The 20,641-nt window shown below is 37.0% G+C and overlaps 1 protein-coding gene across 1 annotated transcript; it reads right to left on the bottom strand.

Moving 5' to 3' along the window:
• Window positions 1–2,161: 2,161 nt before the first annotated feature.
• PGRMC2 (progesterone receptor membrane component 2) lies at window positions 2,162–20,202 on the bottom strand. The gene is made up of 3 exons (XM_042935516.1): window positions 19,750–20,202; window positions 4,306–4,461; window positions 2,162–3,183 (listed from the first exon to the last, which is right to left on the bottom strand). Exons 1-3 carry the CDS (start codon window positions 20,165–20,167, stop codon window positions 3,086–3,088), a joined length of 672 nt encoding a protein of 223 aa, XP_042791450.1. The 5' UTR covers window positions 20,168–20,202; the 3' UTR covers window positions 2,162–3,085.
• Window positions 20,203–20,641: the final 439 nt, after the last annotated feature.

The raw sequence follows: 20,641 nt of genomic DNA, 5'->3' as shown, positions 1-20,641 counted from the left end.
AGCGTGAGTGGGGGAAGGGTAGAGAGAGAGGTAGACAGAATCCGAAGCAGGCTCCAGGCTCTGAGCTGTCAGTACAGATCCCAATGCGGGGCTCCAACTTGTGAACTGCAAAATCATTACCTGACCTGAAGTTGGACGTGTAACCAACTGAGCCACGCAGGCACCCCTCATAGTCAAGGTTTTAAAAACTTATCTGTTGTCTGAATAGGTTCGTTTCCTAATGGAGAGAAACTAGTACACACAGTATAGATTTTGAGAAACATGCCAACTTTGAGATACTATCAAAAGATAAAAATCTGAATAAAAAAAATCTTTTAAAAAAATCACATTAGATTTTTATGTGGAATCTCCTGATACGTTAACTGAGAAACTTTAGGGAATATGAAACCAAATACAGGAAATCAAGACTAAAATTATCGAAGAGTAAGTTCATTTCAAGTGGATGTCAAAGATGGACAATATAACTTGAAATGATTAGTGTGGTGTTTCTCAGATGTGCCTGACCACAAGAATTACCATGGACTTCTTACGAGTGAAGTCTGAGAGGTGCCTGGGTGGCTCAGTCCATTGAGCGTGACTCCTGGTTTTGGCTCAGGTCATGATCATGGGGTCATGGGATCAAGCCCTGAGTCAGGCTATGCGCTGAGCATGGAGCCTGCTTGAGATTCTCTCTCATTTCTTCTGTCCCTCTCCCCTGCTCGTGCTCCCTCTCTAAAATAAAATTAAAAACAAAACAAAGCAAGAGTCTGAGACCCATTTTCTTTCAATTACGGCTCAGTGTGTAGTAGGTTTGGTCTGATGTGTATTTTAAGTACTTCAAGTGGTTCTACTAATCAGCAAAGTTAGGGAAATAGAGTCTAAGGGGAAAACAGCAGCAAGAATACCACCACAGCTTCTATCTCCTTACTCTAAGACTACCAAGCAAACTACCTGAGAATGAGAAACACTCAACTGAAATTGAGGAATTGTCTATAGAACAGTTTATTTCAAGTCCAAAACACAAATTGCTCAATTTTCTTAACAGACTGCATCATTTTTACTGCATGGATATTTAGGGTTTCTCTATTCACAAGTGCAGATTTATTTCTGAACTTCAGGCTCAAACTTATGTGTGTGTGTGTGTGTGTGTGTGTGTGTGTGTATGTATATATACATACACACACACACATATTTATATTTATGTTTACTACAGAGGACATGTATGTTAGCATATTTTATAAAATATTTTACATAAAAAACACACAAAGCATTTACCAATATCCTTCAGTCTTTACAACCGGTCTTCAGCAAAGATTTGGCTGAAGATCATTATTTTCTATAAAACATCCCAAGACTGAATATAATAGAATGCAGTATTTTTCATACTTTAGCTTATTATTGCAATTTAAATTTCCCCTTTCTTTGACGGCTTCTGCATATGTTATATTCATAAAGTAGAATAAACCTCTTCTTTAACTTGGTGACTTTAATGGGCGACTTGTTAAATTTTTGGTGCAACCAAGAACCTAAATAGTCTCAATGAAATCAAGTAACTGACATATGCAGAATATGCAGGGCTTTTCATAAGGGCTTTTTCAAATGAATAGAAGAATTCAGTACTTATCAGTGTAATACCCTTTATTGTTTTGTGTTCAGTAACTATCACCCGGGTGCTATTACTTCTAGTATAGCCAGCATCAAAATATAAAGTCAAAATATGTACATTTTTATATATCAATTCTTACCTGAATAATCTCAGATCTCTTGAGAATGTTCCACAAAGTGGAATTTCTTCCTAAAGTTACAGTGAATGTGGTACAATGTGTACAACAAGTTGGTTAACCAGTGCCTGCTTTTCATTTCCAAGACTTTTCCTTATCTTGAATCAAATGCATAATCCTGACTACCATATCATAATGCACTGGGCTTACAGTTTATATATAAAGTCCAACTCAAGCTTATTTTGGTTTATTGTACATGCTTTATTAAAATGGTACTGGTATTTACAGTATCTGCAGAGTCCTTTCCAAGGCGCTCTCACACACATTCAGACGCACCCATACAACATCCATACCACAGCCCCATGCACCCACACCAATGAGATGTGAGGGTCAGACTCCTAAAATTAGGCAGCTGTTGGGGGACAAAGTTGTTGATTTGATTTTCGATTTTTTTTTAAAAGAGAAAAAGCATGAGGGAATGCATTTGGCCATTACAATGCTAATTAAGTTTGTGTATATTAACATATGTGGCAGTAACACTGAATATTCCTTTTACATTCTATGTATACAGAATGACATCAAGGTTTTGCAGTCAACAGAATATTCCAACTTCAGTCTCAATGCTGCTTGTAATGACTTCTGAATTCACATAGGGGCTTTCCCTAAAAATAATTCAAGTCTATGTAAGTGAAATAAGGCACAATTAATATTGATTTGATCTAGGGGAAGGGAAGGGATAAAAACTAGTTTCAAATGATCTTACTATTGGGAATTAACTTTGACTTAGATCCACTTGAAATCCCTTCTCCTAATTTCCAAAGATTTCTTAGAAGTAAGGGTTTTTTCCTTTTCCCTGACAAAACCCAAAAAGAAAAGTTTGAGAATTCACATTTTAATGTTTCAATAATCTAAACTACTCAAATTGATGTGCACCCCCAACCTCTCCTGCCTAGATCTCCTCCCTCAGAGCTATAACAAAAACACAGCACATGAATCTCTTGCTGTTTTTGAGGAGATTTGTACACTTAAGTAGCAAATACATATCTGGTTGTCTTTGATTTAAAAAAAAAATAGGAGGGAGGGAGGGAAGGAGGGAGAGAGGGAATAGTAACCTTGTGACTTTCTTGCTCTTTAAAAAGTCCCTGTTTCCTCCTTTTCAGGATGATGAAGCCCCACCAGACATTACAAACAACTGCAACAAATGAGGTTGGCAGCATAAATAATGTCTAGTATTCAAATCTTCAAAGTGAGACTCATTTAGCTTGTATACAATCTGTTGAATGTTTTTTGCAGCAGGTGAACCAAACCCAAAGACGCTGGACATTCTGTGAAAGGGAGTAAGAATTGCAGTTCTGAAGGCCCCTGACTTTGGTTGTTTACAAAGTTCAATCCTGTTTATTGTGATCCTTGGTATCTTCTTCATCTGTATATTCTGATGGTTCTTCTCCTGGTTTTAGGAGTCTGCCTACATAATCATATTTTTCTGAAAAATACATCAAAAGAAAATCAGTAGTGATCAAATTTGTTTTACTATTCCATTACACAGCAGGGAAGGTGTTCACCTCTTTTAAAATTATATCGAATAAGCTAAATTGATCCTATTGCTCACCTTGGCTGGTCTTTGTATTCATGTAAGGCTTGAACAAAAGAAAACAGGATTAGGGAATTTACAAAGCTTGGGGACTGTGCTTTACCAGGAAAAGTGTTCCATTCTACCAGCTCTTAACCAAGGACATTTCATCAGAATCATTTAGAGATCATGCTAAGTAGATCCAACTAGAAAATATTCTTGGGAGAAAATGGGACATCTGCTAGTAGTCTCCAAGAAAATAAACCAAATGAGATGCAGTCATTTGTTACTCATTATCCTGTGTTCTTTGAGAACTCAGTGTGTGGCCCCAGTCATACCATTATTCTTTCTCCTAGCAAACTCTCTTCTTACATCTCTGTTAATATTCCTTGTTTTAGGTTACCAGTACTTAATTTAGAACACTATAATGTCCAAGGTGATACATATTTAGTCATTTCTTGGTCAGGAATTTGAACTAGGTTAAGTGAATTAACTGACAAACCAGAAGGAGAAGACAGGAGGACTACCTCATACAGTAGAACCAGTTCAAATGCCAAGAAGCCAGAACTGTTTCCAAGGGATGTATAGGTCACATAAATAGCTGTCTGGAGTGTCACAGCTGTCAAGAGGTATTAACTGATGCCATGAGGGTATAATAAAGGGGAATGACATTTTTTCTTTATAGTTTGAGAGTAAGATCAGTAAAATCATTTTAGAATAAATTATAGTATCAATATCCATAATGAATTCAGTTTTAAATAGAAGCCTATATTTAAAAATACTATGTCTTATTTAAAAAGCCTTATAAGACTAAAGGTGTCATAATTTGTTAGACTTACAGTTGGTAACAAGTCAATTTTTAAAAACGGATTTTTAACTAATATGTAACAACCATTTTCAAATTTTGCTATTTTTATCATCAAATAATAATGGTGATGAAAATATATCCTTAGGTTTCTTAAAGAAGTGAAATAGTATATACTTTCTTTGGCCATAAATTTAATACTTCCAAAGAACCCAAGAAAATGAAGGTACCTTTAAACTGCATTTCCCATTCTCGAACACTCTCCATTTGTACAGCATTCAAGTCTGAGAGATCATCATATTCATCTTTAAGTGCATCTTTATCTAGGCAAAATGTCGCCAGTCCTCTGGAGGCATCCCTACCAGCAAATATTCCATATGGACCAGCTGGGGGAAAAAAAGAAATTATTGACATCACCTTAACAATATTTTGCTTATTATTATTATTTTTTTAATGTTTATTTTTTAAAGAGAGAGAGAGAGAAAGCATGAGCTGGGTAGGGCCAGAGAGAGAGGGAGAGCTAGGTAGGGCCAGAGAGAGAGGGAGAGCTGGGTAGGGCCAGAGAGAGAGGGAGACAGAGGATCTGAAGCAGGCTCTGAGCTGACAGCAGAGAGCCTGCTGCAGGGCTCAAACTCACGAACTGTGAGATCATGATCTGAGCCGCAGTCGGGCACTTAACCAACTGAGCCACCTAGGCACCCCAACCTTAACAATATTTTAGAATGTCTCAAAGGAAAAGGTCAAATAAAAGAAACCTCATAATGACTCATATTTGGTACACAGCCTTAACTTCAAAACATGCACAGATAGATACTAGACAATGAGAAGAAACTTCTTGGAGATCTACCTTTAGAACAAAATAAAGTTTTTCATTGAAAATTTAAAACTTAAATTTCAGATACCTCAAAACTTGTATTCAAAGTTGAAGACTACAAGGTATTAGGGAGAAGAGGAAACTAAAGCAATTAGGTTTGGAAACTGGTTTGTTTGAGGGGAGATAATGCTTTATTGATTTCTGTTAATTAATTGTGGCATCTAAAAATAAAACAGAATATCCACTAGATAAGTACTTGGTAAAGACCCAAGTGAACTGTGGATCTAAAACATTTTCTTCCTCTAATCCAAAGTAGGTTGTATGAGAGCAGAGACTGTACCATCTTTGCACCTCCAGTGACTAGCTCAGTGCACAACACACGTAGATGTTCAACATGTCTTTGCTGAATGTTTTACCAGAAATATGGCCCATTTTCAAAATAAATATCACCAGACTACCAGAATATATTCACAATTACCTACATAAACTATGAAAAGTCATTAAACAATGGTTGTCATTTGTCACGGCTCTTGGGAAACAGGAGACATGGCTATAGGAACAGTTCCTCTGACTGACATAAAATGATTAGCATTTTGTCCAGGGAATTAAGAACCACTTCCCTAGAGAGGAATGGCATGATTTATATGCTGACAGCAGTGAGCCATTCCCAAAGTCTGTGCTTGAGAGTGGCAATTGTCTTACTCATCTCAGTATCCTCAATGCCTAGCACAGTGCCTGACATAAAGTAGAAACGAAAGTTTCTTCCAAAATATTAGCTGCAATTCCAAATAAGGATTAACTAGATTTTGATCCTTTACTTTAAACAGATTCATTTATAGTAAGCAAAATCTCTGCTCAAATTTATGACAAAAAAGACACTTGTTATTTAAAACACATAACAAAACCAAAACAACCTAATTTTCCATATCAAGAAATTGGTTAAATTACAGTACATTAATTTAATGGAATAATAGTACATAACTATCAAAAAGAAGGAGACATCTCTATATGTACAGACACACACAGAAGTCCATGATAGAGTAACTAAAAACAGCATTTCAGAAGAGTATGTGCGTGTGTATATGTATATATATAGCATGATTTGCTTTGAATTAAAAAAAGAATACACATGTATGCACATTCTACATGTGTTTGTATATGCATGAAAAACACCAGTTAGAATACAGACCAAACACTTAACAGTGGCAACCTTTTCTGGGGAATGGAGGAAAACATTTTACTTCATTAACTGGTAGTCTGGCTATTTAAAAAATTATTATTTTAATTGAAGTAGAGTTGACACACAATATTATATTAGTTTCAGGTGTATAGCATAGTGATTTGACAAGTCTATATATTATGCTGTGCTCACCACAAGTACAGCTACCATCTGTCACCATATGACACTGCTACAATACTACTGACTATATTCCCTATGATGTACCTTTCATCCCTGTGATGAATTCATTCCGTAACTGGAAGCCTGTACCTGTCACCCCACTTTACGAATTTTGACAATCTCCTCAACCCCCTCCCCTATGTCAACCATTAGTTTGTTCTCTGAACTTAATGGGTCTTTTTCTGATTTTGGTTATATATTCATTAAAAAATTCTTTTTATAATAAAAATCTCTCTCTCTCCCTTTTGCCCCTCTCCCCCACTCATGCTCTCTAAAATAAAATCAGTAAACTAAATTAAATTAAGTAAAAATTTAAATGGTAATAGGTGGTACCTGGCTGGCTCAGCCATAAGAATATGTGACTTTGAGCCCCATGTTAGGTGTAGAGGTTACTTAAATATTTTTTTTTTTTAAAAATCAAGTGCTAATAAATAAGATTTCTAAAATTCCTAATTTTACAATAGAAAAAAATTTCTTTCCTGAGGCTATAGTTATCCATACATGACAAAGGTAATTTAGAGAAAATAATTTTAAAACCAGAATTACTAGCTTAACTATTATGAGCAACAGAGTGGTCAGTTAGAGAGCTTACTGTTCAGTTAACAAAACAAAATATTTTCTAATGAGAAGTAAACTAGAAGAAAAGCCTGGAAATTTCTTGCTTTTTAAATAAACAGAGTAATGATTATACCCATATTCATATTTGAAAGCATTTAGGAAATTGAAGATTATGTGTCAGAAAGTATCTGTACATTTGAGTGTAGAATTCAAAAATCTACTTAAATAGACAAAAATCTAAAAACTTATGAAAATTAATTTGAATTATAGAAAGCGTTGCACTATAAAGTTCACTGAGTATAAGAAACATACTCTGAAAAGTTCATGGCACGGAACCAGAAGTGGCATTCGCAATAGGTACAGATACATTAACATGAAAATTAAGATAATCCTTCCAGTAAAGTACTTTCTTATTCTATTTTCCTGTTCCTAAGTATTCTCCATATTGCTACTTAATATTAGGTGACATTCACAATTACCATTTAATTGTTAAATATTTTCTTACTGAATGGCTATACCTAAAATTTAATCATTTTCCTATTAGCATACACTTAGGCTACCAATTTATACTTTTAAATTTGTGTTCTATATAAGAAAATGAAACACTTTTTACAATGGGTCAACATTAATAACCTTCAAATTATTGCCCACTATTTCACTTGTCATTGAAAAGGGTATTAACCATTTAAGAGAAAGAAATTCAGTATTATTTCTATTTACACAGTAAAATCCAAATTTCCTTAAATTGGAATTATTTACTTAAAAAATTTTTTTTAACATTTATTTATTTTTGAGACAGAGAGAGACAGAGCATGAACGGGGGAGGGTCAGAGAGAGAGGGAGACACAGAATCCGAAACAGGCTCCAGGCTCTGAGCAGTCAGCACAGAGCCCGACGCGGGGCTCAAACTCATGGACCTCAAGATCATGGCCTGAGCCGGAGTCAGGACGCCTAACCGACTGAACCACCCAGGCGCCCCTGGAATTATTTATTTTAGAGCAATGTGAACTTTTAAAATTAAGCAAGAACAGGGGAGCCTGGGTGGCTCAGTCGGTTAAGTGTCGGACTTTGGCTCAGGTCATGATCTCAGGGTTCGTGAGTTTCAGCCCTGAGTCGGGCTCTATGCTGACAGCTCCGAGACTGGAGCCTGCTTCAGATTCTGTGTCTCCCTTTCTCTCTGCCTCTCCCTCGCTCGCACTCTGCCTCTCTCTCTCTCAAAAATAAGTAGACATTAGGGGCACCTGAGTTGGCTCAATTGGTTAAGTGTCTGACTTCAGTTAATGTCATGACCTCATGGTTCCTGAGTTTGAGCCCCATGTCGGACTCTGTGCTGACAGCTCAGAGCCTGGAGCCTGCTTTGGAATCTGTGACGCCCCCTGTCTGTCTGCCCCTCCCCTATTCACACTCTGTCTCTGTCTCTCAAAAAATAAATAAATGTTAAAAAAATTCTTTTTAAATAAACAAACATAAAAAATAATAAAAAAATAAAATTAAGCAAGAATAGTCCCTAGGGAAAAGAAAAGAAGCCCTCATCTTAAAGCAGTTGTGTGGGTTTATTTATTTTTTTTGCATAACTCCACATGCTTTGTGGCACTAGCTGCTTCTCTGGAGATGGAGGCGATAGACAGATAGATAGAACCAGTGTGATTTTTTTTTCTTGAGGAACGACAATGATGACAAAGTAATCTATAAACATTATATATCCCCTTAATGCTGACAAACTTAAAACAGCAACGAGTCACACACAAAAGAAAAAGTAAAGCTGATCAAGGCTGTAAAGAACTACAAATGTAAAATGATAGTCAACCATTTAAAGAATTTTCTAGCACGTGACTTTACTCTCATAGTCTTGCAAAGTAAAAGGAACAATTTTTGCCCTCCTCACTTGGCAGATGAACAGAAGCAGAGGCATTCAGTGACTTGCTTAAAATTACCAGCAGACTTAGGAAGTACTATTTCCACTTTTCTTTCTTTTTAAAAAATTTTTTTAATGTTTTATTTATTTTTGAGAGAGAGAGAAAGAGAAACAGCACAAGCAGGGGAGGGACAGAGAGAGAGGAAGACACAGAATCTGAATAAAGGCTCCAAGCTCTGAACTAGCTGTCAGCATAGAGCCTGACACAGGGCTCGAACTCCCGAACCGTGAGATCATGACCTGAGCCTAAGTAGGAAGCTTAACCGACTGAGCCACCCAAGTGCCCCATCTGCTTTTCTAACTACTCCAAATATAGTCCACCTTCAGAAAACACAGAGGATCCACAAACCCAAAGGTGGAGTGACACCTGAAAATTGGAGCATTTCCATTAATTACAAAATGTCAGGGGAATAGATATTTTAGAACACCTATTAAATCAAAAGAAAAGAGAAATAACAAGAAAGCTATATACATCAACAGCTTTTCTTATCATTTTGTTGTAATATTTATCTTCCTGGCCTGCAAAAGTCAATCTACTTCAAAGTACTTAAGAGTATAAACCATAAAACTTATCTGAATTATAAAAAAGAGAGAAGATGATCATTATAAAAACAAAAAATCCTCCATCTCTGAGTATATTAATATATACCAATGCATTCTCTTATAAAATTCTCTGCCAACTTTTCTAAGGAGACCTCAATGCTAAATTAATGTAAAAACAAAACTTCATAAAACACATTCTTTTTTTGATTTTAGATGTCGACTTAGTAAGAGCGAACTTGAATCAACAGTTAATAAATCAAGCCTATTTCTAGGCAAAATGATGTTTTATTAACTCTTGAACAGAAAAGAATGATTCAATGATTAACATACTTCTTCACTCTCTAAACTATATTAAACAGTCTTCTTCCCTCAGGAAGCATTTAACTTATGAAAAAGTCTTTTTAGACTGGTTTAGTTTTTCCTGTAAGATCATAAAGAACATAACATTAAAAACTAGAATTGGAATTGGATGCATTGCTCAGAGAAAGGAGGATATGAGGTCTAACTAAAGTACATTTCTCTGCATTTATAATACAACCAGAAGCATTATCTGAGAAGCCAGAAATACCTGCCATTCCACTACCCCTTTACACAACAAACATAAATGTTACTGATTCCAATATTTTGATAACCATACTTGGCTACCTATTACACTAAAATAACATAGAGTTACCCAAGGAAAACAAATTTTAATGGTATTAAGCCTTTAGGTATAATTTATAAAAAAAAATAATAATAAAGGCCAGCTTATATAAACTAATGTTATTTTGACTATTAAGGGTTCATTTTTACATTAACATCTCAGTAATAACTAAGGGAGTTATATTCTGTTGCTTTATCATAGACTACAATATAATGCTGATATAAAAGTGGATTTGCAGGGATGCCTGGGAGGCTTAGTCGGTCAAGCATCCAACTTCGGCTAAGGTCATGATCTCACGGCTCATAAGTTTGAGCCCCACATTGGGCTCTATGCTGACAGCTCAGAGCCTGGAGCCTGCTTTGGATTTTCTGTCTCCCTCTCTCTCTGTCCTTCCCTCCCCTGCTCTCGCTCGAATAAATGTTAAAAAAAAAAAAAAAAAAAAAAGTGGATGTTTAATTTGAAGAAAATTCTTGCTACCAAAAATGAACAGCAATTCAACCAAGGCAGTTTCTCTTAAATGTACTTATGTAACAAATATTCTAGGACATCATTTTAAAAATAAATCTTTTATTAAAAAAATATTTTATAATGTTTATTTTATTTTTGAGAGACGGTGTGAGCTGGGGAGGGACAGAGAGAGGACACAGAATCTGAAGCAGGCTCCAGGCTCTGAGCTGTCAGCACAGAGCCTGACGTGGGGTTTGAAACCAGAAACCGTGAGATCATGACCTGAGCTGAAGTCAGATGCTTAACCAACTGAGCCACTCAGGTGCCCCCAAATAACTCTTCTTTTAAAGATAATGTTAAATACATCAAAATGACATTATACTAGAATTCAGATTTCATTAATACTCTTTAAGAGTTAACATAACTGCGGCACAGATTTTTCAAGTTCAAAATTCAATAAATCTACTAGTTAGTGAATCCTGAAACTGCTTACTTTAATATGATCAGGTAGAACGGGTAACATTTTTTTGAAAAAGGAAAAACATATGGCCACTGTAAGAAAATGTTTTAAAGAATAATGCAATGAACAGAAAATTCCAGGAAGAACTAAATATCTAAAGTATGTAACATAACTTTGTGATTCTTAGAATGCCTACATAGCTACATTAGTATTTATGAAGAGGAGAAAATTCTACAATGAATATTTCAGTTATTTCCATAGTATAACAACCATAGCTCTCAGGGACAAACTTTAATTCATTAAAGTTTATAAACAGCCTAGTTTTCTGGCCTGTTGTGACAATAGTCTTTTGTGATTACTAAAGCAACTTAAAAAAAAACAAACCTAATTATAGTTGTATTGAGTAATGTATTCCAAATAAGATTACAACGGGCCTAGGAACAAATGAAGCAATATGTAAAAGTGACTGAATGAAATCCAAGTAATAAATATTAATTTTTTATACTTATATTTAGGAAGTCCCAAGACTTTTAGAGAGAAGGTAGTGTGGTGAAAATGAAAGAATACCTCTCAAGAAGCCAAGATAACTGGGTTCTAGAGGCTTCACCAACATTTAACATTGGGCAAATCTTAAAGGCATTGGTATAAAATGGGGAAAGAATCTAGTTTGGCCTCCTCCCATTTTAGGCAGGTAAAATACTTTCCTTAACTCAATCTTGCTTCTGAAATTCAAACTAGAAGGCTGTCAACAATACTGTGGGTTGAGCTCAGTGGCCTTCGCCCTCGCTTATGCCTTAGGGTGGGGACAGGGAAGACTGAAAAATTAAAACTTCAGGCCTATGCCAGATGTTGGAATGGAGACTGAGTTTAACACAGCCTTCATAGGATGAGAAGTCTAAGGTGAAAAAATAGCATCTTAAATGATTATATTATTATATAATTTTTTTTAAAGTTTATTTATTTTTGAGATAGAGCACGAGTGGAGGAGGGGCAGAGAGAGGGAGACACAGAATCTGAAGCAGGCAGGACCCAGGCTCTGACCATCAGCACAGAGCCCGATGTGGGGCCTGCAAGATCATGACCTGAGCTGAAGTTGGACACTTAACTGACTGAGCCACCTAGGCGCCCCATATTATTATATAATTATTATATTAAAAATAGGACTTAATTAGCTATTGGAATTTAGTGAACAGTAAAGGTAATACTGCAAGTGTTGGGGAAAAATATTCTATAAATAGTGTTGGGGTAACTGCATAGCTTTCTGTAAAAAAAAAAAATTCTTATTTCACATCTTAAAACAAATTCCAAATGGAACTAAAAAACCCGAACCATAGAAGTACTTTAAAAAACTACATATTTAAAAAAATAACCTTTTTAGTGCAAAAAACCTTTAAGTAACTTATGATAAAGAAACTCAGCAGCCATAGAAAGAAGATAAATTTGAATACATAAAACCAAAAATTTCTGTGGCTTAGAAAAAACACCATAAAGTATAAAGACAAACTAGGAAAAATGTTTGCAGCTAAGATTGATTCACTTTTTAAAAAACACCTAAAATCTCTAGGAAAAGACCAATACCATGATTGAAAAACTGTAGAAAAGAATATATGAACACATAATTTGTAGGAAAGGAAACATAAATGACTCAAAATTCTAAAGGTAGCCAACCTCACTAAAAAAGAGAAATGTAAATTAAAACAATATTGAGATACCATTTTAACTTCTCAGATTGACAAAGACCAGTAAGTTTGATATTGCATTTTTGGCAAAGGAGTGAGAAATAGGCATTTCCATGAAGTGTAAATTGGTCCAATTTCTCTGGAGGGCAATTCGGAAATAAAGTACCCAAATAAAAAATATCCTGTAACCTAAGTCTCAGTCATTTTACTTCTAGAATTTTCCTTTTTTAAGTAATTTTTTTTAATGTTTATTTATTTTTGAGAGACAGAGTATGAGTGGAGGAGGGGCAAAGACAGAGGGAGACACAGAATGTGAAGCAGGTTCCAGGCTCTGACCTGTCAGCACAGAGCCTGATACAGGTCTTGAACTTATGATCCATGAGATCATGACCTAGGCTGAAGTCGGATGCTTAACCAACTGAGCCACCCCGGCTCCCCCTAGGAATTTACTTCATAAGTTTACACATGTGTGTAAAAGGACATGTACATCAATATTTACAGGAGCACTACGTATTAACAAAAGATTGGAAACAACTTATATGTTTGTTAATACCCTGTAAATTCTTCTATTTTAACTATGTATTACCAAACAAAAAATACAGTTGGCTTAAGGAACAACATAGAAAAAATACCCCAAGAAACAAAAAGACAGTAATTGCTGCAGACAAGTTTTTGCAGTAAAAATTATAAACTACACGAAGAAACGAACCACCATGGAGGAGTGAGCACATACAGCAGATACAAGAACTGGCATCCCCAGAATAATACAAACAAATTAAAGAACTATAGTATGTTTGTCTAAAATTCTTAAGCAATTAAGAGATGGAACATAAAGAAAGATTAAAAGACATGAACGACAGAATGAAAAGCTAATGTGTACCTACTAAGAGTTCCAGAGGAATGAATAAAGAGAATGGGGGAGGCAATAATTGAAGATAATGAGTTCAAATTTTCTAAAATAAATGGATGACACACATCCTCAAATTTTAGTAGAGTGTGGCACATGTTAAAAAAAAAAATCAAATCCCCACCTTGACAAATCCTAGTAAAAGAGCAGCACTCCAAAGACAAATGGGAAAACGGATTAATCAAAGGAATGCAATTTACCCAAAGCACTTAAAGAGAAATAGAAGACAGTGGCATAATATTATTGAAGATCTGAGATAAAGGTCAATCTACAATTTTATATACTAAACCTATACTATTATTCCTGAATAAGGGCATATAGAGACAATTTTTTTTTAAATGTTTACTTATTTATTTTTGAGAGAGACAGAGCTTGAGCAGGGGAGGGGCAGAGAGAGAGGGAGACACAGAATCCGAAGCAGGCTCCAGGCTCTGAGCTGTCAGCACAGAGCCTGACATGGGGCTTGAACCATGAACCATGAGATCATGACCTGAGCTGAAGTCAGATGCTTAACCGACTGAGCCACCCAGGTGCCCCAGAACTTTTTTTCTACCAATGAAAAAACTATAGGACATACCTCACTAAAATGAGAGCTGAACCTTGAACAAAGTAATGAGATGCAAGAAATGACAGTGAATAAAGAAAATGGTAACTATGCTGGTAAATTTAAATGAGGGCTGACAATAAAAAACAGGTAATACTATAATAAATTTGGGGGAGGAGTTTGAAAAAATACAGAACTATAAGTCTAATAGAAATAATATAGAAAATAGGATGAGGGAGGGACTAGAGTGAAAGCTTTCTAAATGATTTTGTTTTTATTACTTTTGAGAGAGAGAGAGACAAAGAGAGAGAGTGTGCATACATGCACAAGCAGATAAGGGGTAGACAGAGGGAGGAACACAGGATTCCAAGTGAGCTCTGCACTGAGAGCAGAGAGCCCAATGTGGGGCTCGAACTCGGAAACTGTGAGATTACAAACTGAGGTGAAGTCAGATGCTCAACCGACTGAGCCACCCAGGCACTCCATATAGAGTAAAAGCCTTCTAAACCAGGGCCACAACATATGGCTATATACTACAGAATCTCAAGAGACACCGTCCACATTTGTATGCATGGTAGTTTTGTATATTTATTAAATAAATATTCTCTCAAATAGCAGTAAAGTGTCTTAGAGTTTTTTTAATTCACAGAGAAATGTTTGGCTAATAGTCCTATGTTCTTCAGAAGGATAGTGTCTATAGCAAAAACTTTAAGGAAATCACCAAAAGAATCGTTAATAGAATATATCGAAATAAGTAGGGAGAAAGAGTGGAAGAATTAAAAAAATCAATCTGCGAAGGAAAAAAAGTGGATAAAAGGAGGCAATGAAACATATGCCAAAGATAAATTACTAAATAAGATGATAGAAATCTAAATATATCAGTAATGATAAAACATATAAACCGATTAAGCTGCTTAAAGACAGTGTTGATATTACAGTCAATGAAAAAAAATGTGGTTATATGTTTTATCTACAGAGGAATAATAAAGCATACCAGACTGGTGGAAAAAGAAACACTGAGGTAATACTAACCAAACAAAGGCTGAAGTCAAATCTCAAAATCAGTAAAGGTTAAGGATGTTTCTTTCTCTGCTGATTAATGTGATATGATCAGTTCTAGATCTAGTGCTAGATGGCATCAAAACATTCTCACACCCAATCTTTGTATGGCTGACTCCTTTAGGTTTTTGCTTAAATATCAACCCCCTTTTCTTGATAAACTAATATAAATAAAACATCTTTCTTAACCACCTATTCTAAATAAAGTCCTTTTTTACCCTCTATTACATATCCTATTCATTTCTTTCATAAAATATTTAATTATAAATTATAGTTATATACTGAATGCTAGTTTATCGTCTGTTTTCCTAAATTTCCACACAGGTAGGAACTCAACTGTTTTGAAAACTCAGTTAACTCACTTTTCACAACATCTTATTTAAGCAACACTGTAATGAAATCCAGGCAATTCCTTTTCAGTATTTAATATGGAGATGAAATCCTATCTTAGCTATCTTGAGATGATGCAGGTTCGAAGGGTAGAGAAGTTATTTAGTGATGTCTGTCATGCGTACAGAGGGGAGGGGTGGTCTATGTTGCAGATTGTTGAAAGAATTATTAAAAGAACATGAATGGCTAACTCTAGATGTTACTAAATCTATTTTCTTCCAGCATGAATAACATATTCTGGTCTCATATGGGCTTTCAGCTATCCTTTTATACTTAATGTTAGTATTTAACATAAATACAATTCCCTCAAAGATTAAAAATAAGGGCATGATGCTGAACTCAGAGTAGGTATTATAGAAATAACTAGTATAAATTTGAGCAGAGTATCAAAATTCATTAGACAACTTAGCTGATTCTTTTATTTTACTGAAAGGTAATGGATGTGTATGGCCATTAGTCCAAACAGACCCAGTTGGCTTCAAAGCAAGTAGCTGGGATGATAGCTGATAGTGTGAATAGGATATCCACGAAGGAAGAGGTCAGGTTGAGCCTAGTCAATATGCTGCAACTCTTGCTTCAACTGTAATTTTGCAAACTATAAATAAAAGTTAGCATACTGAAGATAAAATTTAAAAAGGAGGAAAATCACTTGAAAGGTACATGTGCCCCTTTCATGGGGGTACTTCTTTTATATATGACTTTTTCTTTTCCAGTGGAATTTAAAGGGAAGTTGGAGAAAATACAGCTTTGGTCTGTGTCAAAGAAAATGCTATACGGAATAAGGGGAAAGCCATATATTTAAATTTCAGAAATGCAGAATAAACTATTATACAAATTATACAACTGTATAATTGTTTGCCATTTTAAAGAATAAACAAAAACACTATTTTGGTAGAATTTCACTGTAGTAATATTAATCAAGTTATTTAAAATTATACTATCTATTCCAGTCTTCCTACTCTATTATGACTCTAGAAATGTGTGAAATTGTATTTTGTTGTGATACAATGGGATGGGATGGCATGTGAAGTCAATTTTACTGTTTGATTTCTAGCTTTGCCACTAAGTAGGTGATTTTGAGTAAAACCTCCTTGAGTTTCAGTTTCCACATTTGTAAAATAGGAAAATTACTTATCTCCTAGGGCTGTTTGAAAATTAAATGAGATAATAAGCTCAATAAATGGAGTTTCCTCCTCCTCCTCCCTTGACCTCTAGAATCTATGCTGTTGAAAAGAACTCTTTGGTAAGATGGAAATTCTCTATAAAGTGCACTAATATGGTAGCCATGTGGCTACTGAGTAATGGAAATGTGGCCAGTGAGATGGAGGAACTCAATTTTAATTATACTTAATTTTAATTAACTTAAAATTAAAAAGCCATATGTGGCTTGTGGCTACCATATTGGACAGCAAAACATACAGCCATGAAAGTGTGTTTCTTTGAGGCTTTAGATCCTTATGGGACCCTGGAGAGGGTATCAAAACAACAGTAAGATTCTCTGCAAGTTTATCCCATTATGTAGTTTACCTGAACTAGTATAGATAGGCTTTGTGGTCAAATGTACCTGGATTTGAATGCCATGTCTGTACCTCAGACTCCCCATCTGCACCTCAGACTCCCCATCTGAGGGCAAGAATACTTACTAACCTCACTGAAGTAACATGGAGATGACAAATTAATGGATCTGATGTAGTAGGTGCTTAACAAATCTTACTTTCTTTCTCCTCCCATATGCATTGTTTCTTACCTGACCACTTTCCTCACATGCTGGCCAAGTGCCTGAACTGTTACTAAATTTAATGCTGACAAATGTAGTTAATGCCAGTTGTTTGCCAACATGTGTTTACTCCACTAAATTGTCAATAATATTTTAAGAACTTGAACTTTAAAAATGACTAAGAACTTTTCAACATAGAATTTTTCAACATAGAAAAACCTCACGAAATAAAAAATCTTTAACTCTAAAACTATTATTGTGAAATGGGAGTAGATATTGGCTAGGCAAAGAAATGAGGTTTTCTGGCTCCTTAGCCCTAAGACTGTCAGGCTAAAATTGCTTCAAAGTGCTCAGATGACTGAAGATGAAAATAAAAATTAAAACCCAAAATAAACTTATATCTGAAATTTGGCTTCAAGACTTTTAGAAAAAGTGCTACATCTGTTAATGTGAAATGTCAACATATTTCAAGCCCATAGGTGATCTGTCTACTTTCAAGGTTCCTTTCCATAATACAACGTTCCAAACATCTCTACTAGGTTGAACAATAAATACTTAGAATAAAATAACTAATTACTCTTAGGCTGTTCATCAGGACCTGGGAACTGGTGGAAGCCAACCTAAAAGTGATTTCTCCGTGTTATCTAGGAAGCCCCTTAATGCTCAAGCTGCACAAAGGCTATCTACATTATATCTATGACTCTTAATTTTTAATTTCTGTTGCAGAACATTTGCCACTGGAGGCTGCTAAACTATGTCCAGGACAACCTTTCCTAGCTATTTGCAGATAGTGGCAAAGCATAATGTGTGAGGACTAATACGCTTCTTTGCACTAACACTTTGTTTCGTTGTCAGTTTAGATAGGGGCTACAAAAGCAAGTCTTTTAGTTGGGTAAGCTCTACATTAAAAACCTAAAACTGTACACAATTTCTAATCACTGCATACACTTTTTAATATTAATAAGAAAAAACTTCAGATACAAAATATTGTGTAAATCCTTGATTTAAAAAAAATTAACTATTTAATTTGGTCTGTCCGTTTAGTTACTTTACTTTGGCTCTATTTTCTTGTCCCTCATATTCTTAAGAAAAAGTATTAACTGTTTTAGCTGAGTTAAGTAGGTAGACAACTGTTATTCATATTTACATAACCAGAAGCAAATACTTTATAAGATACCTATGACTTAATTAAATTCAATGTAGATGTACACACAAAAATACAAGCAACTAAGTAATTAAATAGTTTAACACATAAAATCTCCAATTTCTTATTCCTATTTCACTTAACCAAAGCACTTTAAGATATATTCCAGCCATCAAACACTAAAACCAAAAGTATATATTTACAAGTACCAATAAATCTCCTGTACTAACAGATTAAATCAAGAAGGAAACCAACTTGTTTTTAGACTTGCCAACCCCCTTAACTTTAAGGCTTGAATGTACTCTTTCGAATAACAGGTCACTCTAGGTCCCTAATTTTATTATTTATTTTTTATTGTAGTCACTTTTTTTTTTAAGCTTAGAATTAATTACTACATAACCAGGATGTACAATGTTGCTCAATTTTATTGTATACCAACAGGTTCCATGAGTCTGACTGAAGTTTATTAGCATAATCTGAAATGTACCCTGTAACTACATGGAAGAAAGAAGGGTTTCTAACCCAATGACCCTACATACACGGTTCTCTGAAAGCAAAGTTTTAAAAACCTTTAACTTGCAGAAACCTTGCACTGGGGTGTGGATTTATAGCTTTTAAGTTTTTTCTGCTCAGTGAAAACACAGTAAGTCATTATCAACATGTATTTGAATACTTGCCTTCCTACGATCAAAAAAAAAAAAAAAAGAAAGAAAGAAAGAAAGCAGACAGGCCCGCCTGCTGGGGTATCTGAGCTCCACCTCCAAAACTCAGGGAGAATATCTTTGCCAGTCTTTATTAAGATCTACATTCTGGTCTGTCTACATCCTACATACATGGTTAATCTTGGAAAGTGGCTCCATACTAAAACTGGTTTAAAGAAAAAGAATCTGAGATGTTGCTTATATGCCCAGACTTCACAAGCTAAACGGTAGGAACTTGTAACTACGTGTACCTAAACGTGGCCTTATGGAGAATGGTAGAGGGAAAAGGGAGATCAGTGGCTAAAAAGAGTAAAGAAAGGAAAGCTGTGAATTACCTGGCGCACAACTTCAGGTCCGTACTTTAGACATCTCCCCTCCCTCCTGCCCCCACCTATCCCAGGAATCAGAAAGCTCAGAAAAGGTTATGGGCCAGCTTGACAGGCGACAACTAAAAGTATTTTGAAAAATTCAGCACAAGAAAAGGCTTCGTGGAGGGATGAGAGAAAGATGAAAGCTGAGAGCTAGCAACACTGAAACACCGACTTCGGGGGGTGGAAAGCTGTTAAGTGCCCGCTGCTGGGGTTGTGTGTGGGGCCGGCCGTCCCAGGTGCAGCAGCCAGGGCGCAGGGGTTCAGACATCGAGAAAGCTGGGCAAACCAACCCAGTGCCTAGGGGCACCCACCATCGGAAGAGGGTCGCACTTGAGCTACAGGAGGTCTTCCCCCCCCCCCCCCCCCTTCCAACTCCTCCTCACCCGGGCCGTAGAACTTGCTGCCTTTGGTCACGTCGAAGACTTTCCCATTGACCGCGAGCAGGATGCGCGGGGTGCGGGACCCGTCGTACTGGCGCAGCTGCTCCAAGCTGAAGTCCCGCTTCTTCATACGAGGCAGAGAAGCAGCGGGACTCTCCTCGCCGGTTCCGGCCCCGGCGCCCAAACCCCGCCGCCCCCAGCGCACCCACAGCCGGTAGGCCCCCAGCAGCACCAGCGCCACCAGCGCCACGTTCAGCAGCATCTCCCCGCCCCCCGTCAAAAGCGCCAATGCCGCTGCTGCCCAGCCGCCCCCTTCTGCTGCCGCTCCCACGCCGCCTGGGCTCTCGCTGCTGCCGTCGCTGCTGCTCTCACTGCCACTCCCCAGGGTGCCTAGCTTCACGTCCCCATCACCCGCCGCCATCACTGCCCGCCAGCGCCTTCCTCCTCCTCCCCGCCCCCTGCCCTCCCCAACCCCACGGCCAACCCCGCCCATCTGAGGCCTCTCAGCCAATAACATGAGGTGAGGGGGCGGGGTCAGGCTTGCTCTCGATTGGGTGTTGACGGGGTAACGTTGTCTTGGATCTCTCCCTTCTCCTCCCTTCTTTTGCAGACCGCGCTCGCGTGCGACGCCCCGCCCACCTCGCCCCACACTTCCCTGCTTTCGCTCATCGCCTACCCTGGCTGAAGTGGAAGAGGGGGGCGGGCTTGAAGAAAAGATGCAGCGCTGGCCGCGCGCGCGCACAGGCCGAGTGAGACTACGGCGCGTGCGCGAGTTCCGGAGCGCCACGCGCTCTCCTTTCCTTTGCAACTCCTCCGGGAGGCAGGCTCCGCCCAGTCCCCTCGCAATGCGCGTGCGCCCTGGAACCGCTTCCTTTCCCAGGTTTAAGTTCGTGTC

This window comes from Panthera leo, chromosome B1, assembly GCF_018350215.1.
Source record: "Panthera leo isolate Ple1 chromosome B1, P.leo_Ple1_pat1.1, whole genome shotgun sequence".
Taxonomy (NCBI): domain Eukaryota; kingdom Metazoa; phylum Chordata; class Mammalia; order Carnivora; family Felidae; genus Panthera; species Panthera leo.
Note: the sequence above shows the minus strand (reverse complement) of the source record. Positions and strands in the feature narration are given on the sequence as shown.